The sequence below is a fragment of the Chaetomium strumarium genome, assembly GCF_033439665.1.
Source record: "Chaetomium strumarium strain CBS 333.67 chromosome Unknown B0T15scaffold_4, whole genome shotgun sequence".
Taxonomy (NCBI): Eukaryota; Fungi; Ascomycota; class Sordariomycetes; order Sordariales; family Chaetomiaceae; genus Chaetomium; species Chaetomium strumarium.
In genome coordinates this window covers 2,841,563-2,864,923 of record NW_026944432.1, presented here as the reverse complement: position 1 = coordinate 2,864,923, position 23,361 = coordinate 2,841,563, and the positions used below count along the sequence as shown (strand labels likewise).

The 23,361-nt window shown below is 55.4% G+C and overlaps 8 protein-coding genes and 1 non-coding gene across 9 annotated transcripts; 6 read left to right on the top strand and 3 right to left on the bottom strand.

The window, feature by feature from the left end:
* Nucleotides 1-1,384: 1,384 nt before the first annotated feature.
* On the bottom strand, nt 1,385-3,302 carry B0T15DRAFT_214490 (globin-like protein). Its single transcript, XM_062862714.1, has 2 exons — nt 1,767-3,302; nt 1,385-1,592 (listed from the first exon to the last, which is right to left on the bottom strand). The coding sequence occupies exon 1, from the start codon at nt 3,127-3,129 to the stop codon at nt 1,849-1,851; it is 1,281 nt and encodes a 426-aa protein (XP_062721698.1). The 5' UTR covers nt 3,130-3,302; the 3' UTR covers nt 1,385-1,592; nt 1,767-1,848.
* A 1,211-nt stretch (nt 3,303-4,513) lies between these two features.
* Nucleotides 4,514-4,614, top strand: B0T15DRAFT_t140. The gene has a single exon. It is a non-coding gene; the product is annotated as a tRNA-Arg (tRNA).
* A 645-nt stretch (nt 4,615-5,259) lies between these two features.
* Nucleotides 5,260-7,137, top strand: B0T15DRAFT_502946 (uncharacterized protein). The gene is made up of 4 exons (XM_062867450.1): nt 5,260-5,681; nt 5,881-6,458; nt 6,551-6,688; nt 6,768-7,137. Exons 1-4 carry the CDS (start codon nt 5,463-5,465, stop codon nt 6,814-6,816), a joined length of 984 nt encoding a protein of 327 aa, XP_062721697.1. The 5' UTR covers nt 5,260-5,462; the 3' UTR covers nt 6,817-7,137.
* Nucleotide 7,138: 1 nt separating this feature from the next.
* B0T15DRAFT_533848 (thymidylate synthase/dCMP hydroxymethylase domain-containing protein) lies at nt 7,139-8,946 on the top strand. The gene is made up of 2 exons (XM_062869388.1): nt 7,139-7,447; nt 7,510-8,946. The coding sequence occupies exons 1-2, from the start codon at nt 7,314-7,316 to the stop codon at nt 8,471-8,473; spliced, it is 1,098 nt and encodes a 365-aa protein (XP_062721696.1). The 5' UTR covers nt 7,139-7,313; the 3' UTR covers nt 8,474-8,946.
* Nucleotides 8,866-12,317, bottom strand: B0T15DRAFT_533845 (glycosyltransferase family 4 protein). Its single transcript, XM_062869387.1, has 6 exons — nt 11,821-12,317; nt 11,166-11,551; nt 10,833-11,113; nt 10,577-10,779; nt 10,017-10,360; nt 8,866-9,946 (listed from the first exon to the last, which is right to left on the bottom strand). Exons 1-6 carry the CDS (start codon nt 11,926-11,928, stop codon nt 9,166-9,168), a joined length of 2,103 nt encoding a protein of 700 aa, XP_062721695.1. The 5' UTR covers nt 11,929-12,317; the 3' UTR covers nt 8,866-9,165.
* A 2,482-nt stretch (nt 12,318-14,799) lies between these two features.
* Nucleotides 14,800-16,099, bottom strand: B0T15DRAFT_533828 (Manganese/iron superoxide dismutase). The gene is made up of 3 exons (XM_062869386.1): nt 15,800-16,099; nt 15,420-15,685; nt 14,800-15,357 (listed from the first exon to the last, which is right to left on the bottom strand). Exons 1-3 carry the CDS (start codon nt 15,927-15,929, stop codon nt 15,055-15,057), a joined length of 699 nt encoding a protein of 232 aa, XP_062721694.1. The 5' UTR covers nt 15,930-16,099; the 3' UTR covers nt 14,800-15,054.
* Nucleotides 16,100-16,310: 211 nt separating this feature from the next.
* B0T15DRAFT_511778 (uncharacterized protein) lies at nt 16,311-16,967 on the top strand (the record flags this gene model as incomplete). The annotated part of the gene is made up of 2 exons (XM_062867935.1): nt 16,311-16,352; nt 16,416-16,967. The coding sequence occupies 2 exons, from the start codon at nt 16,311-16,313 to the stop codon at nt 16,965-16,967; spliced, it is 594 nt and encodes a 197-aa protein (XP_062721693.1).
* Nucleotides 16,968-17,650: 683 nt separating this feature from the next.
* On the top strand, nt 17,651-18,925 carry B0T15DRAFT_511777 (uncharacterized protein; the record flags this gene model as incomplete). The annotated part of the gene is made up of 2 exons (XM_062867934.1): nt 17,651-17,947; nt 18,002-18,925. The coding sequence occupies 2 exons, from the start codon at nt 17,651-17,653 to the stop codon at nt 18,923-18,925; spliced, it is 1,221 nt and encodes a 406-aa protein (XP_062721692.1).
* Nucleotides 18,926-20,042: 1,117 nt separating this feature from the next.
* B0T15DRAFT_416880 (uncharacterized protein) lies at nt 20,043-22,657 on the top strand. Its single transcript, XM_062865479.1, has 3 exons — nt 20,043-20,648; nt 20,717-21,317; nt 21,374-22,657. The coding sequence occupies exons 1-3, from the start codon at nt 20,342-20,344 to the stop codon at nt 22,272-22,274; spliced, it is 1,809 nt and encodes a 602-aa protein (XP_062721691.1). The 5' UTR covers nt 20,043-20,341; the 3' UTR covers nt 22,275-22,657.
* Nucleotides 22,658-23,361: the final 704 nt, after the last annotated feature.

The window sequence follows — 23,361 nt, the reverse complement described above, 5'->3', positions numbered from 1 at the left end:
CCGCGCTTTAACATCCAGCGTGGTGATTCAAGTATTTTTTTACCTTATTAAGCTGCATTATTGCACATCAAGGTGGGCCTGTGCCACCGGGATGTAAGCCGGGTTTCCAAAGGCAAGTACAGGATAAACGACAGCAATGGTGGCCACGAAGACGGGTTGTAATGAATCCTTGAATGGCTACCTTACTATGACCGAGTGAGTGCTCCTACAAGTACTGATTATAGGGCACCGTAAGACTTCGACCAATGTCTTGGTCGAGACACCAAGAAAGACCTCGAGGACTCCGAGTCCCGCTGGACCTTTGACTATGTCGGCGTGTCCAGACGCGGTACTCCGTAATGGGCTTCACAACTTTCAGTAAGCATACAGAGCCCCTACGTCGTAAGTCTCCCGCCAATTCTTATATCTCGCCGTCGACGAGTACCCTCCGAGTCCTTCAACTTCAATTCAAGGCGGTTTGGCAGAAGAAAAAAAGGGGCTTGTTTACTTCGCTGCCGTTCGAAAACGGAAGCTGAGCCGTTACGGCAATGTCCAGTAATTGGACAAGCGCGAAGTCCGCCCCACCTTGCTCGGAGTCGGCCAAGAACCGACGCGTCTTTTCGTGTCCGACCGCGCGAGGTTCAGCGCCCATGAGGTCATTGAGCAGTCCACGTTCCAACATCAACGCACTCCCCATCGCCATCGTCGATATGGATACTATTATTCAACTTGACTATCGTAACCGCCGTATTGCCGCTACATATGCTGCGGCCGTAGCCATCCTTGTCCTCCGAAGTAGTTGGGACTCGGAGACATCAGAGTCGGAATCGTCGTCAGAATCGCCGTCAGAGACACCACCAAACGACGCCAGGAAGTTAGCGACGGCTAAACCGGCTGGCCCAAGACGGCACTACAAAGACCTATTCGGCCTGCGCAACGCTAGTAAAACGGAGACTGGCGGCCGGGACCACGTGGACGGTGCGGGCGATGGCGCTCGCCGTGATATCCCCGAGCTTCCTGACGACGAAACCCAAGATGGCGATGAGTCTTACGATGGCGACGAATCTAGCGATGACGACGACGACGTCGGTACACCTACACCTGTCCCACGATAGAACTCAGCGGTAGGCCGGGAACGAAAGCGCGAAAGCGACCCGGACGACACGCCTGCCCCTTCTGCTAAACGACACCTTCGAAAACGAAATAGGACGATTCGATCCAACAGGAGGCGGGAGACCATAGCTGCTATGAACACTCTGGCGGATCAGATGAAGACTCCGGCAGCTGAGAGGGCCAACATCAAGGGACATGCAAGTCTGACTTCAGCCGTGAAGGACGTCTGTAGGCTCAAGGAAGAAGGCGAGATCAGCACGGATGAAGTGCAGATCTGCATCAATCGCTTTGGGCCTGAGCCAATGTGGGCGGCAACGTGGAATGTGCTGAGTCAAAATCTGAAGAAAGCATATATAAGGCGGTGGACTGGCGACAACCAGGCTTGAAGGTGGCCGGCCTGTCGATATCTACTTATTCGAATCGCCATGTTGCCCACGAACAGGCCAGCTTTGCATAGATATGGTCCAATGTGCCGTTGCTGCAAAAAGTATGTTCTAACGCTTAGGCATCGTCAGCTCCGTTTACTCGACGCGGGGTTTACTTCTAAGCCTCGAGCAGGGATAAGAAAAACAGGACTGTTGCAGCTACAAGAGAAGAGACGATCTTCGAGTTCACTATGCTAAGGTATCCCTAACTGTAAGATAGAACAGAGACAAGAAAAGTCAGGTCCGTACTCCATAACCCCTTCCGGCCGATGTCCCAGTTCTCTTCTTTATCCAACACGCTAATCACCCACTCCAGCTGGGTTCTCTTCTTTCAGGCGTCATCCGGGACGTCACCAGTCGCGAACAGCTCGAGGAAGATCCGGCTCTTGTCAACGCCCATACCCATCAAGGTGTGCCGAACATCGATCATGAAAGTCTCCGGGCCGCAGATGAAATACTCGGCCCGGGGATTGCTGATGAAGAGATCGGCCTCCTTGTCCAGCTTGGCCAGGTCGAGGCGCATGTCACCAAATTCGTAGTGCTCGCCCGCGCGGTCCTCGGGTCCGAGGTTGCGAAGGAAGACATTGGCCTTGACGTTCTTGTTCTCCCGGCAGATCTGGCGGACAGCATCGCCGAAGGGCTGCATCGCGCTCGAGCGCGACGAGTGGATCCATGAGACCGGCCGCTTGACCGCTGGTGGCTGGCGGCCCGGCGCGGTGGTCAAGCTGTCGAGGATGGACTTGAGCGGCGTGGCTCCGACGCCGGCCGAGATCAGCACCGCAGGAACGCCCTCCTTACTCACGTCGCTGGGGTCGACGAAGAACTCGCCCTGCGGATGCGACAACTCGACCTCGTCGCCGACGTTGTACTGGGCGTGCAGCATGTTGGAGATGAGGCCCGGGATGCCCGTCTCTGGGCTGTCCTCCTTCTTGACGCTGATCCGGTAGTACTCGAGCTGCTCGGTCGGGGCCTCGCTCAGGCTGTACTGCCTGCTCTGCAGGTAGCCCAGCTCCGGCACGGGCACCTGCAGGCTGACATACTGGCCCGGGAGGAACTTGGGCAGCGGGGTCTGGCCGTCGCTGGGCGCGAGGTAGAAGCTCGTGATGACGCTGCTCTCGGGCACCTTGCGCACGATGCGGAACTTGCGCCATCCCACCCAGTTGTGCGCCGCCGCCTCCTTATACATCTCGGCCTCGCGGTTGATGAACACCTTGGCGAGGACGCCGTACGCGGCAACCCAGGCGTCGACGATGTCGGGCGTGGCGGCATCGCCGAGGACCTGCCCGATGGCCTGGATCAGGTACTTGCCAACGATGTCGTACTGCGCCGGAGTGACCTGGAGCGAGACGTGCTTGTGGGCGATGCGCTCGACGGCGTGCGTCAGCTTGGCCAGGTCGTCGATGTATGTGGCATAGCCGAGGACGGCACCGGCGAGAGCCCGCGGCTGCCGGCCGGTTGTCTGGCTCGTGGTGCTGAAGATGTTGTGAAGCTCGGGATTTTCCCGGAGCATATTGTTGTAAAACACAGTAGTAATGGTGACGCCGTGTTCCTTGAGGACCGGCGCCGTCGCCTTGACGATGGCGAGCTGGCTTTCTGTGAGAGGGGCGGCCATGGTAGAGCGAGTGCCTATGGGTATCTTCTCAGAAGATTCTGTGTTATGGTTGTTGAACGACTGTCAGGATGTTCTGTCCTGTCCTCTTTCCCGATCTCCGGTATCTTGGGATATCTGTGGGGATTGGGGAAGCACGAATGATCGTAAATTGTATTGTACAACACCGCAGGTATTTATCTTCAGCTCGGTTTCCCCAAACGACTTCGCTCACAAGGACAAGCATCCCTCGACGAACATTTCCGCTCTCCATTGCGCGGCCTCGCCTCGCCTGACATTCAGGGCGACGGTGGAACCACCGGTTGTCCCGTCCGATCAACTTAGAGTTACGCATCTCCGAGGGCCGAGAGATGGCATTCCGGACTCTTAAAAGGCTATCTTTAGGTGCGGATCACAGCACGATGACAGTTGGGACACCTGCGATTTGCCGAATGGTACAGTTGCACTCACACATTTTGCGTGGCACCCTCGAGGCAGTTGTGGCACCGACCCGACGATCAGCTCACAATTGATAACAGAATCTGCTGAGTCAGCGGGTCCCAGAAAACATGGACTCTGCGACCCGAGAACCTTGACATCTCCGCGGCGGGAACACCCGCATTTCGTGATGTTACGTGGTTCCTGGGGCAATTCTGGAGTCTCAGGCCCAAGCATGGCAAGACAGGGTTCGAAGGTTCGATAATCCAGAACGAGAGGAACCGTTCGGCCGGATATCGTCTGATCGAAAAACACAGGCGTGGATCAGCAGATCATTTTTTCGAGTCCCAAGGAGGGTCCACTGCTATTGTTACCAGGTCCGCGGTCTCACGGCGAATGGACAGTCTCGGCCCGACACGGTCAGGTCCGAGTTGACCAGGCACAAGCCGCACAGCGCACATTGACTCCAAAACGGGAACAGCGGAACTGGCCAGGTGGAAACCACCAGTAATAAGTACTACAAAGACAAAGAACAAAGGTATTGTTTGGCACCCAACTAGATCGTGACTTCGCCTCAACGTTCACTTAGTACCGAAAGTATTGCTGAATTACTAGCGAGATGTCAAGGCAGTACTAACTCGCACTGTTAAAGTCTTGCATAGCGTCACTTCAGGGTTAGGGGATCCCCTGGACCTGAGTGAAATGTGGGCTTGACTTTTGAGAACGAAGCGCCGTCGATTCAATTCCGGCGTAACGGAAACACGGGAGAGGTGGAAAGTTGGGAACCAACCTCGTTATGGCGTACGAGCTCCGTAGCAACGTCGTCCTGACGTCGTCCACACTCCTCACCTGCATACTCAACAATTCTAACTTTTCCGCTGAGATGTCAAGCCAAACCCCACAGGGTACTCGGCGATCACGGTCTGCCCCGGTTCCTGAAGCATCCTGGTGGGACCGCTCCAACCGCCAAGGTCCGCTGGCTCAATGGCAGAGCGTCTGACTACGACCATCTTCAATGTCGCTTGAGATCAGGTAATCAGGAGGTTCCAGGTTCGACCCCTGGGTGGATCGTGTCTTTGATTTCTTTTGCTCCCTCCAAAGGGGGATTGCTTTTTTATCTGAGCACAGCTCTCGTTTCCCTCTTGGACGTGTAAACGTTGAGTACGGACCCATACTCCGTACTATTACTCCATTACTACTCCTCAGAATGGCAAGGAAAGACTTCAAGGCCAAACTACAGGGTCCGGATCATTGACCACGTTCAGAAACATCGTTTCTTGCTCGATGTTGTGCACATTACATAGGGTATTAGAGCTCACAACACCTCTGACCTGCTACACAAGCGGCAGTGATCTTTGCGACCCCGAGATCTTGGATCTTGACTAGAAATGCAATGCCCCCGTCCGGTCGGTGCCGCCTTCTTATCAATAACGAAGACCAAGCTAGGACTGCCCTACTTCTGGACCTGCGTTGCCCAGATATATCTAGGAAAGAGTCTGTCTGGCTGAGGAAGGTGAAGATTCCATAGCTGTTTTGTCAAGTACCTCGCCCATGCACAGCATGTGTGTTCTATCTTCATCTCTCGTTAAATCATGTTTCTCTTGCATTTTTACTCTCCGTTGCTTGTCTCACTCTCTATCTATCCTCTTCTTCCAGGTTCGAGCTTTTGTACTACTCACCCACCCGTTCCTAGTAACGCCTTCCTCGTTGACGGGTCCCACATATGGATGAATTCGACTACCTCACATGTTCCTTCCATGAGATTGAGATTAGGACAGTCTAGGTCAGGCTGCTGCTGCTCAAGACACTGACAGTTAAATGTTCATCGCTGCCGCTCTACTACGTGTGCTATTTGCCTTATTCCATTCTCATCTTTCCACGCTCTCGCAACATCACCAGACTGCAGCCAATGATAAAACATGCCTTTTCTCAATACCGTTACCAAGACGATGTCGCCGGCAAACAGATCCGTAGAGCGGCCTGTTGATGATTCCTCGCCTCCAGAAATGCAGCAGAGGGAATCCCAACCCCCGGGCGGCCGGCCTCTGAGACCTGGGGACCTCGACGGTCTGTCACAGCAGGAGAAGCAGGACGAGATTAAACAGCGCGCCAGGTATCTGGTCAAGGATCAACTGGAGGTACCGCCCCACATACGCCTGGCATACGACCAGGTCGTGCAGGGAGTCGGGGGACTCAACCACTGGCAAATTGCGCCTGGCTGACGGTAAGTGCGCAGTTCTTATTAGGAGAGTGGATGTAGTTCAAGTGGTCTCGACGCTCACGAAATCCAGGCTACATGAAGTCATCAGATCGGTCTCACGCTCCCCTTCGCCGGAGCCTTCCTCAGTTCCCTGGCACTTCCCCCGTCCGCAACCGCCATCAAACCTGCCGTATGTCGACTTCGTCGCCAGGATCCACAGAGACGAGCGTGAGTTCTACCCCTCGGACCTTCGCAACTACCCCAGGTGTAAGTTCAATGGCGCCAACTTCGTCGCTTCGCTGCACCAAACCCACCGGTTGTCATTCCGTGGCAGGCTGGAGGAGCACTCGGTAGTGCTTGACAAGGTAGTGCACTTCGCCAGGCGGGATGTCCCCGGCGAAGTCTGTCCTTACAGCGAGATCCCATCAAGGCCTGATGCAATGGAGGAGAAGAGGAAAGAGTTCGGTAAGAACGTTGCAGGGGCTTTCGGAATTCAGTCGGTGTCGTACTATGCGCCAGAAGACGGGGATGAGTACCTTGAGGGCATCAAGAAGGTAGACAAGCACACGCTCGTCCTTGATACAACATTCAACAGCAGCATTCTCAAGGTCATCCAAGAGGCGAACCTCAACCCGGGGGTCATCATCAAGCAGTTCAGGTTCTGGCCGGACGGAGCAGATGAGGACGCGGAGAGCCTCAACACCGTTCGCGAGAGGTGAGCGTTTTCCCGATTTCCCAAGGCCCTTGATGCCTACTCGAGGTGTCCTCACTGAATGCCATTCACTAATAATGCCCGCCTCGTGTCAGCGACTACGGCCTCACCCACTGGTTGTCAGAGTACTACGAGGTATTCGTCCGTTATCCTGGCTGCGGCTTTGTCACTTGCTACCCGACTATCTACATCCGGAAGAGCGTGCCGCTGGTGCCGCTGGTGCCGCTGGTGCCGTAGTTCAAGCCGCGTCCTCAGCTAACTCGTGCTCCTGACTTCGAGCCGTCTGGGAGCTCTGCTACCACTGCCTCGTAGGCGGTACAGCCATACTCCGCTGGGGAAACTGCAATGTCCGAGTTTGTGAGGGGGGCAGGAGTCAGGACTGGCACACACGTTGAAGGCCAGACAGCTGATGGCGTTGAAATTTTGAAGATGGTGTACCCAAGAAATGGTTGTGCAGGCGGTGTGGATGATGGGAATTTGTTCTGGATTCAGCGGCTCACATACCTAACTTGACTCATTTTTACTCGAAGCGGAGCTCCTCTCGGGGGATTTTGTATTGCGTGTAAAAGTACACGCCGTGGATAAAAAAAGGAGGCACACTTCGAAGTTCGAGTTCACAATCGCATTCACTGCCCTGTTTTATGATCCACATGCCCCGCTTCATGTCTTAGTGGGGCTCTGTACACTTTAAGACGACGCGTCTTACGCGTCACTTGCGAGGATTTCCGGCTTTCGTTCCCACGAGTTCCACCCACCATCAATCATCAGCCGCCCTTCGACAGCGAAAGGTTGCCATCCGAAGTCGATAGACCCTGAATAGCCAGTTTTACACACCTCCAGCGAACTAAGGTAGTCAGCATGACAGTATCAGAGAGCGATCCGCCAACTGTGGCGCCTGCAGCAACCCCGCGATCCAACACTCGACACGAAGAATACCAGTTCCTGGACCTAGTGCGCGAGATTCTGGACGAGGGAGAGCTCCGTCAGGACCGGTATGCTCCTCTTCGCTTCCTATACCGAGTTTGACATCCCGCTAACAGCAGCGCTGCTTCAGAACCGGCACCGGCACCTACTCCATCTTCGCCCCGCGGCCCCTCAAATTCTCGCTCAACCGCGACGGCACGCCGATCCTCCCGCTCCTGACGACAAAACGCGTCTTCACCAAAGCCATCATCGCCGAGCTCCTGTGGTTCATCTCGGGCGACACGTCGTCGCATACGCTGTCGTCGCAGGGCGTCAGGATCTGGGACGGCAACGGGTCGCGCGAATTCCTCGACAGCCTGGGCCTGACGGACCGCGAAGTCGGCGACCTCGGCCCCGTGTACGGCTTCCAATGGCGGCACTTCGGGGCGCAGTACGTCGACGCCAAGACCGACTATACGGGGCAAGGGGTCGATCAGCTGGCGCGGATCGTGCACACGCTGCGGACCAACCCCTTCGACCGGCGGCTGGTGCTGAGTGCGTGGAACCCAGCCGACATGGCCAAGATGGTGCTGCCGCCGTGCCACATGTTTGCGCAGTTCTACGTCTCCTACCCCGGGTCCTCCCGGTCCCGGTCTCGTCAACAACAACAACAACAACAACCCCAACCATCCTCACCCTCTGACAGCAACAACGAACCAACACTACCAACAACACAAACAACAACAACAACAACCACCACAATCCCTGAGCAAGCAACAGTCAAAGGCCACCTGCACTGCCAGCTGTACCAACGGTCGTGCGACATGGGCCTCGGAGTGCCGTTCAACATCGCCAGCTACGCGCTGCTGACGCACATGCTGGCGCACGTGTGCGACCTGGTCCCGGGGAGCCTGACCCACGTCATGGGCGACGCCCACGTCTACCTGAACCACGTGGACGCGCTGCAGACGCAGCTCGAGCGGGAGCCGCGGGATTTCCCGGAGCTGGAGATCAAGAGGGAGAAAGGGGGCAGCATTGACGGGTGGAAGGCGGAGGACTTTGTGATTAAGGGGTATAATCCGCATAAGACTATCAGTATGGAGATGTCGGTTTGATAAAGGGTGGTAAACTGATGATGGAGGGGCGGCGAGGGGGAAGGGCGCTGTGGTGATTGACTTGTGGGGATGACGGGTGGATGAAGTGGCGTTTTATACTGGATAGATATATCTGCTTGGTATGTGGATGGATGAAGTTCAGGTCGGGATAGAGCTGGCCATGGTGAATGTCCGAAAGACGTTTGCTGCGGCTTCCAACTGGTGAAGGCATCAGTGAAGAGCATTTATTCCAAACTGCGGACCTCGAGAAGTGTGCACGGCGAGGTGTCAGTCAACTCACCTCAGTCCCGCCGCAACTGACTCGTGACCATTGCTGGTGTTCTGTTTGTTACTTCTCATCCTGCAAGCTCTTCATCACAGGTCTCCCTCATTGCCCGGCATGTTTGAGAAGGCAGTGCAGCAAGATGTGTATTCGTAGCCATGGGTCGTCCACAGACCCATCAGTCTATGCCTTGTTGGCTACGGCATCTAAGTCAAGGCACTCTTCATCCTATCGTCCCGATGTAACCCCTGTAGAGCCCCTGGGTCTCTCTAGCACTCCTTGTTGAATTGTGTGAAAGATCCCAAAATCACTCATCCCTGTTGCTCACCGCGCCAGAACCTTTTTAAAAACAAGACCAGATCTGGATCAACTTTGTTGCAAGGCATCGCAGAAAAGGAGAATTTCCACGGCATCACTGTTAGAATAACCCTCAAGCGGAAGGCTTAGTATGGATCGGGACCTCCTTGTTCTCCGTGAAGTGTCTTGGCAGCCGGTTCTCGCCTTCGGCATAAGGGAAGCCGGCCTCCTCACGGGCCATGTCGTTGACCCACCGCTCGTTGCCCTTGAGGCCGCCCTTGCCGTGCTTCTCGACGCCCACCTCGTTCCACTTGGCAGCGAGGTAGAACCAAGCGAGGGCGTTTCCGACGGTGCCGACTTCGTCCGACACGCCGGTTCGTGCAGCATGGCTCATCTTCTTGTGGAGCTCGTCGTCGGTGAACAAGTCCATCAGGTGGCCCGCGACAGCCTTCCAGTCACCAGGCGCTACGAGGAAGCCGTTGACCTTGTCCTTGACCTGCAGCGGGATGCCACCCGTGTTGGTGACGATGACGGGCCGGCCGGCGTGGAGAGCCTCCGACACCTTGACCTCAAAGCCCTCGCGGGTGGATAGCTGGAGAACGACGTGGGCGTTGGCCAGGAGGGTGTTGATGAGCTGGTCGTTGGGGTCCAAGCGCATAACGCTGACATCCTTGACCAGGTCAGGATAGTACGTCTCCAGCTGGCTCATGGTCTGGTCGTAGATCAAGCTGGCATCGGGGTCATCGACCGAGCCGTTGCCGCAGACAACCAGTTGAGGAACGTCAGTCAGACCCGCCTTCTCACACCGGCGGCGGAACTCGGCGTACGAGTCGATCACGGTAGGAATGCCCTTGGAGGGATCGAACCGAGCAACCTGGATGATGTACTTGCGGGCGGGCCAGTTGAGCTCGGTCCTGCCAGTCATCAGTCTCATGTTGACCGGGGGGAAAAAGTGGTTCTACAACTGGGGGGCTCGATCCTTACATGCGCTGAGAGTGGCAGGCAACATTGTAGATGTGGCCATAATAACCAGAATCCCACTTGTTGAGATGCTTGTTGAGGCCATCCAGCCAATCAGTGGTGGCAGGGAGATAGACCACCTTCTCACGTGGGACGGTGTGGGGGACAAAGATTGGGATCGGATGGCTGATGAACATGTCACATCCTTGGATGTTGCTCCAGAGGAAGTCCCAGATGTCGGCTTGCGGTGAGCCCGCCTTGGCAACAAGGTCGCTGCGAATCTGGATGTGCGATCGGTAGAGAACCGGGCGGTCCGGAGTGACCTTCTTGATCAGGGGGATGAGACCCGGCATTTGCGGGTCGTCGATCTGCTCTCGTCAGCATGTATTGTCACGGCAAAGTTGTGTTCTGTCTGAGTCCCTTCCCCCACGCTGCTACTACGACATGGGCTTGGTCATGTGCCCGAGGTGCAGCAGCCTTGCAGCACGGAACGTGCATGAAGGAGGGGGGGTGAGCAAAGGTTGCCCGGTCGGTGAGGAACTGCAGGGACAGGCAATCAAGAGAACGTGAAACAAATCACTCACAATTACAACATCAGCACCCCCTTCCTCCGGGGAGCACAGCGGGCCCCCCTCGGAGAACCAGTATCGGCTCGCATTTTCGGTGATCCAGTCAATGATGGCCTGCTTTTCCTCGGCTGAGATGCGCTGATCCGGATGGCTGACGCCTTGGAGAATGTTGTGGATGTTCTTGGTGATGCGAAACACACCAGGCCGCGGCTTCGGCACTACATATTGTTACTGCATGATCGGACTCCGGGAATGCGGAGGTTGCACGTACCATACCAAGTCAAGTCTACGCCCATGAGGCGAGCAAATCGCACCAATGCATGGCGCATCAATGCGACACCGCCTCCTTGAGGAGTAGAGCTGAAGAACGCGACCTTTGTCTTGTTGCCTCGGAGCTTCTTGGCGAAAGTCAACATGGTTTCCCATGTTGAGAGACCACAGGTGTCCTTGTGGTTCTGGACTGTGGTCAGATGAGCACGGAAGCCGGCATCCGTCTGGACGACGCCTCGCCAGCCAACTTGAAGTAGAGGAACGAGAGAAGGGCCGAAGTTCCTTGTCTCGTGTCAGTTGGCGAGAAGCGCAGTAGTAGGTGATCTCAACTCACATAATGCACTTGCGTGCCATCGAATCAGCTTGCTCATCAACTCGCTTGACATCCCAGAAAGACTTCTCCTTGTGCTCGTCATCGGGCCGCATCACAATGGGCACAATGTCAAGGTCCAGCCACAGACGGGAACAGAGAGTGGGACTCATGTACTTGAGCGTGGTCGGGAGACCGGCGCCGATGAACTTGGAGAAGTTCTCATGCTCGTACTTCTCAACCTCGGAGATGACATAGTCGGCAATGAGGTCCGCGCCCATCTTCATGGCATCGTCGAGAATGATGTGCTTGACAGAAAAGTCAACCAGGTAGACGGTGTCATGGATGGCCAGGGCCACAACTGCGGTGTGGTCATCGGAGAAGACAGCCGAAATGCCCAGATAGAGTGTCTTTTGTCCACGTTAGCCCGTTTCTTGCAAAGTGAGACGAGTGCAGAGAGATGGCATTTGGACTGCTACAGTGAAATAACTGTAACCGAGGGAGGTTACGTCTGCCGGCTAGAGCAGACAAACAAGGCATGTAATCCGTGAACCAGGCCGTCGTCTTAGACGAAAGCAGGACCAGGAAAGAATAGTGGGAGTGGCAGTCCACATGCGATTTATGCTTGACAACCTCACAACACAGAGGCGTGAACAAGACGAGATGGACATCAACATACCGTGAGAGCAGGTCCGAAGTGACCCTCCTTCTCAACCAGAGTGCTCATCTGGCGCTTACGGTGCACCGAAGTGCCCGTCGAAAACTTGCGGCTCTTCTCGAACGCCATGATTGCGCGAGCGAAAGGGCGAATACTCTTGGGAGGGCGACGATGCTGTGAGGATTCGGTCGGAGTGGCGTACCCGCTTGACAATGGGGATGCTTCGCCGGTTGTAAGAGGCCGAAGGTGGTCGGGAACAATAGCTCCTGGAGTCGGTGTGGGATCACCGATGGAGGAAGCTATGCTTATAGCTCCTGCTGTTGGTGTCTGAGCTTCTGCAGCTGATGCTAGAGAGTGGTGGGTCGTTAGATGGGGTGAAAGACGGGGGTGAACGATGGGGTGGCGTTAGATGGGTTGGGAGCGCGGGGTGGTTTCATTATTTTAGAAGACCAAAAAAGATGAAGTGGGATGAGGGCCAGAAGTGGGAAGGCTAACCTGAACCCTGCAACTGGACGTGGGTGGCAGAAACGATGTCAGCTTCTTCGTTTGAGCGGCCCCGGTGTTGTTCAGGACCCGTGGATTCGAGGCGGTGACGCAGCTCGCCCTGATGCAGCTCGTGCAGGTCACTATGCGGAACCGGGGTCCGAAGCTGCGAGTGCATCCGCTGAGACGGGTCTTCCTGGTTCTGAGATGCCAGGTGTGGCGGGGCAGGGCCGCCTTGTGATCCGTTGGGCTGCTCCTCTTTACTCGGAACATTGCAAACACTGGCTGTAGATCTGTCGCTCATGATTCCACAATTTCCGAGTTTCCTGTTACTGTACTATTCCCAAGAAATTGTTAATTGCATGTCCCAAGACGAAGAACGCCCCGGTCGGGGGGCTCTGTCCATTCAAGGGACTACTCCGAGCTCGGTACCAGGTAGGACAGTCCTTCACCCCGCGCCGTGCAACGTCCCCGGCTGTCTATCGGTAAGACAAAGAAATAATCTCGCAGGGGAAGCGGAGTATAACCATATGGTCTCATGCTGTAAGCCGACTGGCAATCTAAAGGGTTATTGGGTGATCAAGGCCACGTACACGGGGGTGTGCCATGGCCCATGACTGCCCTGTGCCTCCTTGCATGGCAATGCGGCTAACAAAGTCGGTGAACGTCCAGCCATCAAACCATTGTGTGCCAACTGTGGTACGGACTGCATCGGGTAGCAGACCATGGAGGTTGATGGTACGACATGGAAGGTGACGGGCAGCTCAGACAGGGGACTGTTGACCCCAGGACAAATGAGGGCAAGGATAGGTAAAAGTCTAGATTTCACGTACAGAGATGTCCCCTTGCTTTTCACGATGCCTCAACTGCTGGCGATGTGAAGGTTCAGATAAGCGGGTAAGGAAATTGGCGTCCCGGGCCGGGCTGTCGTACAACAGCGTCCGGACTTCCCGCGTCAATTGGAATGGGCGAGTCTCTTCCGCTTCTTGGCGCCTAGCTACCGTAGCTACTCTGTGTAAGTGGTTGGGGGGTCAGGGGGTGGGAGAAATGTAGAGTACGACTGAGGTATTTTCTCTCGTTTGTCACTTGAGCTATTGTGCTTATAGGAAGAGTTGTTGAGTAATGGTAGACGACTTCTCTTACCGCCGGAGCCGGATTGTGCCCTCCGTCCAGCGATATGGTGATGTCAATGTCGGCGATGATCCGACCGGCTTTGGTGGGGTCGGAACAGGGACCTTGTGGGGAACAGGAACTTTAGCGGTCGATCCACCTGTGGACTTTGGGGTTGGTGGGGTCACAACGGCTCAGGGCGACTCTATCGAAGTCAGAGGAAATGTTCCAAGGTCGTCTCTTAGCGATTCGCTGAGATGGAATACAATATTGACTTAAGAAAAAAGCCTCAACCGGAACTGTCACTGGTAGGTAATCCTCTAGGCCTTTATGTGGATGGCTCTGCTACTCCATTTTTGCCCGGGGTCTGGATCATATGATACTGGGCTTATCTTCTAGTGTGAGAAGTCACCTCAGTTTGACACACCACTCTCGCATGCTTCCCTGACTGTTCAGGAGAGCATGGTTCATGGTTGCTGTTTTCAAATGCTGGGCAATCTGACTGCCTAGGTACTGTTAGGACGTTGGGCTACCTACTAGATTGGAAGTCACTGGAAGCCTTTCTTACACTAACCACACCTGTAATCAGCATTTCTCTGCCGGCGCCTCGGTGATTGCAGCATCATGATGCCCAATACTACGCTCGGCATGCATACGGTGGCTAAGAAAACATGTTAGCGGGTGGTCATGCGTCTCATTACACGAATAGTAATATGTCTTCACCAGGTGGAAAGACGAACCACCTTAGTCTGTTGATCCCAGCTGCCGTCCTCATCACCTTCCGAGTTCCGACGGCGTCCGTTACACTACTACCTACCAAGGCCGGGCAGGTGGGGCATAGAACCCCCTCTACCCCTGTGCGGTGCCGGGACCCACCATCTCCTGAACCGTCGGCGCGGGCCCGGCCGCGATTGCGGGAGCTGAGCGGAGTGGAAGCATGGTGGGATCGACTTAGTCTCGAGTTAGTGTAGTGTAGACGTGTACAGTACGATTTCACAATTTGCATTAGCATTCTCACAAGACGTGAGATATAGCAGGGCTCATCAACACATGCAGCTTTCATAACTCCAGAGGACCGTGGCCGGATTGAATGACAGTGATGCTTGATATCACAGTAAGCAGTGCAATTCTTTCCAGGTATTTATGCGCCATGTAGGTACAGGCACCGAATGATATGAAGCAACGATAGGGGCATACCAAATCATGACGGAAGGGCCAGAGGAAGCCGACGGGAATCACGAAGATAATACACCTAACCAAAACAAAGCAGTGGACTATGACTTCCCGTCGTACCTGTACCCCTCAAGCTTACAGCAGCCCCCGATTGCCAATATAGGCACATTCAGGAGACCATCACACTGATACACCAGACAGACGATGTGACACTCGATAGCTGGATGGGAAGAGAAGAGGTAGAGGGTGTCTTGTCCCGACCATGGGGCATTAAGACGACTGCAGGGTCACGTCTGAGGAAAAAGCAGACCTGAGTCCTTCATGGCGAACATCCATGAGTAAGGTAGGTTCATTTCGATTCTCGTGAGACCCCATTTGCCCACCTGGGAACTCTCTCAAGATACATCCAATTCACAGGCTAAGCTCACGCTAACATAGCACACAGATCGGACTCCCACTCCCACTTTTTTGAGATCTCAACTTTGCGCCCTAGGCCTTCTCGAACCGCGCAGCAACGGTCTTCCAGTTGATGACGTTCCAGATGGCCTCGAAGTACTCGGCCTTGCGGTTCTCGTACTGCAGGTAGTAGGCATGCTCCCACGCGTCAATGCCCATCAGCGGCACGTAGGGGCCGCTCACGGGGTCCTGGTTGGCACGGGTCACCAGGCCAAGGGTGCCAGCCGACTTGTCCTTGACCAGCCACGCCCAGCCACTGCCCTGGATACCCGCCAGAGCAGTGTTCATCTGCTTGCGGAAGGTGTCGAAGGAGCCGAAGTCCGAGTCGATAGCTTTCTGTTCGGCCGCATTGTCAGGCTGGGTGTTTGTGGAAGAGGATCCTCTGGTTAGAGACGCACCTTGAGGGCTCCGTCTGGTTCACCGCCGCCCTCCCTGCTGGCGGGTGCCAGGTTCTCCCAGAAGAGGCTGTGGTTTATGTGGCCACCACCGTGGAAGTTGAGCAGCGGCGCAATGGACGCCGCCTTGGTGAAGTCGCCCTTGCTCTTGGCTTCCTCGATAGTCTCCAGGGCGCTGTTGAGGCCGTTTACGTAGGTCTGGTGATGCTTCTTGTGGTGCAACTCCATAATCTTCCCCGAGATATACGGCTCGAGGGCGCCGTAGTCGTCTGCAGGAAGAAAAACGCTGGTTAGTCGGGTCCTCGCCTCTTTCAACCTTGAGGTTTCGGCATAGGTAGTCGCAACAACAGGATTGAGAATATATATGTGCAGAATGTACTCACAAGGCATGTCAGGAAGCGTAGCTTTGCCGCGGACAAAGCTCATGCTGCCCATCGCGGCAGGCTTTATGGCTCCGGAAGCTCGGAGGGCTCCGCGAAGGGCAGGGGCGGACCGAAGCAGAGTGGAAGACATGATGGCGGCGTGTGATGTTGTGGAATCGTCAATCAAATGAACGTTGAAAGCAGAATGTGCGAGTGCCGTATTCGAAGGAGGAATTGGCAATTCACTGAAGCCGTCTTCAGTGTCCAATCTCAAGTTTCTAGCTCGGCGATATGTCGAAGGTCGGTGGAAGCTTCGGCAACTCCAAGCTCGCATTTCGTCATTGCCCCACATCTACCCCATGTCCGATTCCGAAGTTACGCTGTGGCTTGTTATGGGAATGTGGCTTATCGTGAGCGACCAGCCACACCCGCTTTCTGCAATTCGCATGGCGCGTTTGGGTGTTTCGGTAACAGGTGTTATTTTTATGGTGTTTCGAAGTGATGCGGTCTAGACAGCCTATGATCTGTCGCAATGTCGTATTACGACATTGATTCCATTCTCACAGACGCAGAGGTAAACCAGCTCGTTTGATTGAGCCCGCTTGGGCTGGGAGAATTCGACTAACAATACCCTTAGAAAATCCCATGCACCTTCCAGCTCGATGTCCCTGACCTCGGCTATCTCGACAACACTCCAACGCAGCCGCTGAAGGTTGGCACCAGAGTCAACCTACCGCTATGGCTGGCTGAAATGCTTGTCATTGCCAACTCGGGGGACATCGAAGGCAGGCCGTTCGTGACTTTCGATCTGCCCCCAGCCCTTGGCAACGACGTTGTGCAGGCCCTGAAGGCCGACCCGCGTGCCGTACCGTTACGTGACCAAAGCCCGCATTTCTACGGATTGGCTGCACGTCTCATGGAGTTGCTCGATGAGAAGGAACTGGCTACCGTCCTCCGGAAAACATTTGTCGTCCGCGCCTCCGAGATCGCGTTGCATGCTCGCAAAGTGGGCGGTCCCGGACATCACAAAGGCAAGAACCCTGCCGAGGAAGGAAGTAACCTCGGAATCGGCGGTGCCGGCGAGGACTTCCTCAGGGGGCTTGACGAGTCGGAGCGGGGGCTATTTCGCAAGGCGCATGACGGGGCAAAGTCCGGAAAGGAGTGGATGGAGAGCATCAAGAAACATTGAGTTGCTGGCATCAGCACCCGAATTTGCCCTGATGGTTCAAGCATTGTCCCCAGAGGCTCAATGCAACTCAAGCCGCTTCGCTGAACTCTTCACTCACACGCCAGTTGGGACGCCGTCATCAACCCAATTCCGGCCGTTCCCCTTTACTTATAAACAAGGCACTACGGTAAACCTGCCGCCGATCTTGTATCTGGGAGATCTACACCTTGTGTCCTTTGCTTACTATGGATCAGGTGGGCGGGCGGTCTTTCACAACAACAGGCGGAGCACGAGAACTCAGGGCGTCTCCAGTGCGCGCAGGAAACCAAAACCAAGGCTGGGAATGCGGAGGCCGAACCAAAGGCGCGGTCGGCGGTATCACAGGCTTCATTCTCTTGTGTTGTCGAGTTTGCATGGCCACCGCGTTTCGAACCCGCATTAGATACGGTATCGCGCATTCGCGCTGTTGACTCACACCTCCGCTGACGATGATCTTCCCACTATGACCCCACACCGGCTGAGTGCTAGACGCGGGATGTCGCTTCCCGCGTTACACTCACCCTTTTGCTCAACAAAATTGGGAGTCGAGTCGGCTGCCCGCGGCCTCCGCCGGGACCGCGATATGTCGTTCCACTTATCATCCTCGCACACAGAGACCACTCCTATCAAGAAACTCACGTTGCAGACGCGACAGATCCCCCAACATGAGGGTACTTGTCCATCAGGTGCTGTTACGCACCGCTCGTATGCGGCTGGCCCCCACAGCATGTCGCATGTCAACAATTGCCGCGGGGCAGGTTGTCCCATCACCAGGATCCCCGCCTCCGCCGACACTTCAACATCCACCGGGTCACGACCTGGAACACGATGCGGAGCGTCAGCAAAGAGCAAGGCGAATCCTGCAACAAGCGGTCGCGGCAACAGCGCCGAGGAATGACTGGGCAAGGGACGAGATTTCAGCCATCTTCTACCAACCGCTGATGGAACTGGCCTTTCAGGCTGTGCGTTTCTCACCCATCGTTTTGCCACGACTATGACTGATACTTTTCCATCAGGCCATTGTCCATCGTAGGTTCCATAACCCTGCCGAGGTCCAGCTTTGCACCTTGATGAACATCAAGACCGGTGGCTGCACGGAGGACTGCTCGTACTGCGCCCAGTCGACCCGCTACCAGAAAGGCACTGGCCTGGAGGCCAAGCGTGTGGAGAGTGTCGAGTCTGTCCTAGAGGCCGCACGTATCGCCAAAGAGAATGGCAGCACCAGGTTTTGCATGGGAGCTGCGTGGCGCGACATGCGCGGCCGCAAGAACAGCCTCCGGAACATCAAGGAGATGGTATCCGGCGTACGGGCCATGGGGATGGAAGTGTGCGTGACCCTGGGCATGATCAATGAGGAGCAGGCCAAGGAGCTCAAGGAAGCCGGGCTCACGGCGTACAACCACAACGTCGATACCAGTCGGGAGTTCTATCCCAGCATCATCTCGACGCGCACATACGATGAGCGACTGAAGACACTCGGCCATGTCCGCGATGCCGGCATCAGTGTCTGCTCCGGGGGAATTCTGGGGTTGGGTGAGACGTCCGAGGACCGCATCGGCTTGCTGCACACCGTTGCGACGCTGCCAAGCCATCCGGAGAGCTTCCCTGTCAACGCACTCATACCCATCAAAGGCACTCCTCTGGGTGACAGGAAACCTATCGAGTTTACGAGCATGCTGCGAACCATTGCTACTGCTCGGATCATCATGCCCGCGACCATCATCCGTATTGCCGCTGGGAGAAAGACCATGCCTGAGGAGCAGCAGGCGCTCTGCTTCATGGCCGGGGCAAACGCAGTCTTCACCGGAGAGAAGATGTTGACAACAGAATGTCATGGGTGGGACGAGGACGCGGCCATGTTTGGTCGTTGGGGGCTGGAGCCGATGAAGAGCTTCCAAAAGTCGCCGGTCCTTGCGGAGGGTTTTACTAGTCAAGCCTGAGGGTCCGCATCTAACCCTACCTGGCGTGGGTTGCTTGTAGACATGTCGATTGGAGAGAAGGTCATGATACACTCGGGTACAGTTAGGCTTCTTCCCCCATGTCCTTCAAACCAATTGTCACCGTCCTTTGCAGTCACCTGTTTTAGCTCCGAAGCGCAGTCTTGCACCACTGATATCAAGCACCCATGACTCTATGTTAAGTCTGTTGTGCATGCGCATCCCACATAAAGGCCTGTTGATCCATATGATCTCTTCTCTTCGTAACATATGGATCTAGTTTGCGCATTTGTTCTTGCCTTCTGTCGTGTCTCTCCGATGCGCTTTTCCATTCTATCGATGGTTCCGTTCCCTATAGCTAAGGTAAGCCGGCAGGCATACTTGCCAACCTCCCACCTACACAGTACCTCTACATCATGCCGTTGCCATGGTTAAACGAGTCGCAGGGTTCAGGTATATCTGCCCCTTCCCATCCTCAAGGGGGAATAACCAACCAGACACTTGACGCTAAGGCTGTCCAGGAGGCGGTGAACTTTGACGACGCACGACTGTGACATACACGAGAATGGCCGATTCCCGAGGCAATATTCGGCGCACAAGAAACCATAATTTAACAGCGAAACAACACCTCTAATGATTGCTAGACTGGTGAGTTGAAGTCTTGGTAAGAAGGTTGTCCATACAGTACGGGAAGTGGGCGTCCGACTTCGAGATCCGAGCGGGTGCCCCTGACGGGAGAACGAGGAGCAAAGATCGAAGTGGGGCAGCAACGCGCTGCACTAGTCTTTTCCTAGCCCTCGTCCCAACTCTCTGCCACGTGCATCTTGAATACAAAGAATACAACAAGCCGAGAGGCTATGCACTTACAGTCGATACACTTGGCTCAACTATGGCTCTCTTCCGCATCGGGCATGCAGGAAGCGTCGTTATGCGACTGCTTGCGACTTGGAGTCGAGGTTACCTTACGCAGTACAGTACTCCGTAACGGATTACACACGCAATCTTTCCTGCTGCTGCGATAGCGGTGTGGGGCCACGCGTCCAGACATCCAATCATGATCATGTCCTCCTCGAAATGGGATGAGCCCCGACGGACAGGGGGTTCTCAGGAGACAGGCTGACGGGAGAGGCTGTTTCCAACACGGCAACTCGTAACCCAAATCTCAATTTTTATTCCTGTCAACTGCCACTTGCGGCGGCGGCTCGTCCAACTCCTCTCTCCCTGGCCATTTAATAGATTTTGCGCTTGATTCCTACCATCCGCTCGTTTTTCTAAGTCGGAAATAGTGCAATCTCCTTTCTTTTCGAATGTCGTGGCCTCCGGCGCAGTAACACCAACTTCCTGTCGTTCAAACGGCTATTTACCACCACCGCCACCGTGGAGGCCTTGAAGGATCTCAAACCGGGCGGCAATTCGTCTATGGCCGCCAGGATGAACCGCCTCGGGCTGGCAGGCGCCAAGTTTCGGCGGTTCTTCACACGCCAGACGCTCGTTGTTGCGCTTGCAATATGCCTTGTGTGGTACCTCGGCATGCAATTCCGTAGCGATTCGCAACACTGGTCTCACCTCGGGGGCGAACACCCAGATCTGCGGACGCCGCCAAAGCGTATGCCGACGCACAACGTGCTTCCACCATTATCCGAGCGCGTGCTCTGCCATGGCCCCCGCGGTCATCTGCTGGGGCAGAGCCACGATGATGACTTGAGGTCCAGGGAGCTTGATGGCCGTATGAAATGATCTCTCCGATTCCCCCCCGATAAAGATCTCGCCCGCTAACCTGCCAATCCTAAACAGCTTACCCTCAACCATGGGCCGGCACCTTCGAGGAGACGGGCCTGGACCTAGTGGTAATGACCGCAGAACAGCGATACGGCCCTTACGGATTCGGCGAGGACAGGGAAAATTATAACCGACAAAAGGTGGACTGGAACACGATCGATTGGGGCCAGCTGCAGAACGACTGTTTCGAACGGAATAGGCACCGCTTTCCGGTAGCGGCGACTCGGTTCGACGATACGCGCACCGCAAAGCCACGGTTCGCTTTCCGGAACTTCTCCGGGGTGCCCCAGGTCCGTCATTGGCACGAATTTGAGCCGTCGCGGCGGACAGCGATCGTGGTGCGCACCTGGCGCGGCTACCAATACATGCCCGAGGACCTCTACTATCTCCGCTCGCTCATCGCTGAGACGACGCTGAAGTCGGGCGCTGAGTATCAGGTCATCTTGCTGGTGGATATGAAAGACTACGAGGGCTATGACAACGACATTTTTGCCTCCGAAGAAGCATACCAGAAGGGACTCCAGGACGCTGGCGTCCCTCCGGAGTTCCAGTCGATCGCACTTTTGTGGACTGAACGCTTGCTGAAGAGCTGGTATCCCTTGATCGGAGAGCACAGGTAGGACATCCTTGTATTCATGGCACCATCATGCCCCCACTGACATTGTACGCCAGAACCATGTGGCAAGTTTTCCAGCCGATGCAGCTCCTCGCGCTGCACTATCCCGAGTTCGATCACTTCTGGCAGCTCGAAATGGACATGCGGTTCCTCGGCGACGCCGGCAAGTACCTTGACAGTATCACGATGGTGGCGCGCAACGAACCACGCAAACAGGCGCTCGAGCGTTCCAGCTTCTGGCACATGATCTCGGAAATCGGCGATTTCGGCGAGTTCTTCAAGCAGGTTGACCAGGCCAACAAGGGTGGGTCCCACGCCTGGGGCCCCATGCGCGTGCCCGAGATCCTGCCCATCGGCCCCGAACCCCCGGTTGCGGACCCGCGTAACGAGACGTTCCAGTGGGGGGTCGGCGAGGAGGCGGACGCCATCACCACCTCGTACTGCATGGACGCCAACAAGCCTAACAAATGGGCTTTCAGGGACTGGATCTCGGGCTTCCAGTCCGGCGTCAAGACGCCGCGTTTCTATTGCCCGCCCGCCATCATGCGCGCCTCGCGCAACCTATTGCTCGTGATCCACCAGGCCCAGCTGGAGTATGGTATCCGCGTCCCTTCGGAAGCTACTATCCCAAGCTTTGCCCTGTGGCACGGCCTCAAGCTCAGCTTCCCGCAGCAACCCGTCTTCCACCGCGATAGGGACGATTTCGCCAACAAAGCCAAGTGGTGGCGCGGCGGGCCCAGGGCGAGCTCGACAGGTCTTGGTCCTGATAACTCGGATCACCCAAGGGGGAGGGGCCTGACGTTTTGGTGGGAGTCGGATTGGGCCAAGCACATCTTCTACGAGTGGATGGGAAGGAAGCTCGACGAGGGTGAGCCACGGCCGTGGATCTTGACTGACCGTGACGGGAAGCTCTGGGCACCGAACATTGTCCTGCATCCTGTCAAACATCCAAAATAGGGAGCCTGAGAGGGGCCGGCGGTGGACATAATGGGGGTTGACGGGTATAGCACTGTACATGGGGGCTGAGAGAGAGGATACGATAATGGAGATGGAACAGCACCCGCACCATTTACATGGCGTATGATATGTGTAACTACGGGTCATCTGGAGAGAGGAGTTACGGAGCTGGCTGGGCTTGTGTTTTGGGTCTGGACATCCATCCTCTACCTACCTATCTGTCCGGCTTATTTGGTTACATCTTCTTTGATTGGTTCTTGTAGATACATACCTAGTAGACTTGGTACTTATCTTCGTCTTCTGCTGTACGCAGTGTCGTATTTGCTTCGTACAGCTTCACCTCAGCCCTCCGAGAGGGGTAATTACCTACTACTTAGTACGAAGCCAATCCCCCACCAACTGTGCCATCGTTGATTGCTTTCTCATTGGAGTCCTCGCCTTCCTCGTCTCCCGCCGACAGTCTCCCGCTATAGATGGATGGTATGCCTCCCGGTTTATCTCCCGGTCAAGCTTTATTGCGGTGGTCACATCCTCAATTGCGCTATCCAGGCAGTGGACTGAGGTGTCCAGTGTACCTTCCGTCTCTTGGTACTCAGCGAGTAGTTCTCTGAGGTGGCCTTCGTTTGGCATTGGTGAATTTACCTGGCTTTGCTCCATCAATGCACATCCTTCGTTGAGCGGCACCCATCCGTGATACTGCTTCCTTCAGCGCGACCATGTGTCCCAATGATTGCCTCAAGGACGGCCCTTGCGACTTCTCGGGCCGCTTGAGTGTCTATCAGGTCCTGTTCAAACTTTGCATTCGAATAATCCTTCCGGCACTGTTCACCATCACTACTAATAGTCAACTACCTTGTTTGTTTGAGCCTTTGAGGAAGTCAACTGATTTTGCAACCGGTCCAGCTGTAACCTTTCTATCAGCATCTATTCACATTGTAGTAGATTAGGCGGTGGGAAGGCCGAACCCAGTGTTCTAAGACACTGGGGGTACCGAACTGCTGGAGGTGCACCTTGGGGCAATCTCGCATCCTCACGGTCCAGTGATCAGTTGTGCCAATGACGGACATGTTGAAACCGTATATAGTAT

Coding starts and splice junctions, on each gene's coding strand:
- B0T15DRAFT_214490 (XM_062862714.1), bottom strand. CDS start 3,129: ATGGCCGCCCCTCTCACAGAAAGCCAGCTCGCCATCGTCAAGGCGACG.
- B0T15DRAFT_502946 (XM_062867450.1), top strand. CDS start 5,463: ATGCCTTTTCTCAATACCGTTACCAAGACGATGTCGCCGGCAAACAGA. Junction 6,459..6,550: donor CTCAACACCGTTCGCGAGAG/GTGAGCGTTTTC, acceptor GCCTCGTGTCAG/CGACTACGGCCTCACCCACT. Junction 6,689..6,767: donor CCGCTGGTGCCGCTGGTGCC/GTAGTTCAAGCC, acceptor ACTGCCTCGTAG/GCGGTACAGCCATACTCCGC.
- B0T15DRAFT_533848 (XM_062869388.1), top strand. CDS start 7,314: ATGACAGTATCAGAGAGCGATCCGCCAACTGTGGCGCCTGCAGCAACC. Junction 7,448..7,509: donor GGAGAGCTCCGTCAGGACCG/GTATGCTCCTCT, acceptor GCGCTGCTTCAG/AACCGGCACCGGCACCTACT.
- B0T15DRAFT_533845 (XM_062869387.1), bottom strand. CDS start 11,928: ATGGCGTTCGAGAAGAGCCGCAAGTTTTCGACGGGCACTTCGGTGCAC. Junction 10,780..10,832: donor CGTAGACTTGACTTGGTATG/GTACGTGCAACC, acceptor AACAATATGTAG/TGCCGAAGCCGCGGCCTGGT. Junction 10,361..10,576: donor GGGGTGCTGATGTTGTAATT/GTGAGTGATTTG, acceptor TGACGAGAGCAG/ATCGACGACCCGCAAATGCC.
- B0T15DRAFT_533828 (XM_062869386.1), bottom strand. CDS start 15,929: ATGTCTTCCACTCTGCTTCGGTCCGCCCCTGCCCTTCGCGGAGCCCTC. Junction 15,686..15,799: donor TACGCTTCCTGACATGCCTT/GTGAGTACATTC, acceptor TTCTTCCTGCAG/ACGACTACGGCGCCCTCGAG. Junction 15,358..15,419: donor AACCAGACGGAGCCCTCAAG/GTGCGTCTCTAA, acceptor GCGGCCGAACAG/AAAGCTATCGACTCGGACTT.
- B0T15DRAFT_416880 (XM_062865479.1), top strand. CDS start 20,342: ATGGCCGCCAGGATGAACCGCCTCGGGCTGGCAGGCGCCAAGTTTCGG. Junction 20,649..20,716: donor GTCCAGGGAGCTTGATGGCC/GTATGAAATGAT, acceptor AATCCTAAACAG/CTTACCCTCAACCATGGGCC. Junction 21,318..21,373: donor CCCTTGATCGGAGAGCACAG/GTAGGACATCCT, acceptor ATTGTACGCCAG/AACCATGTGGCAAGTTTTCC.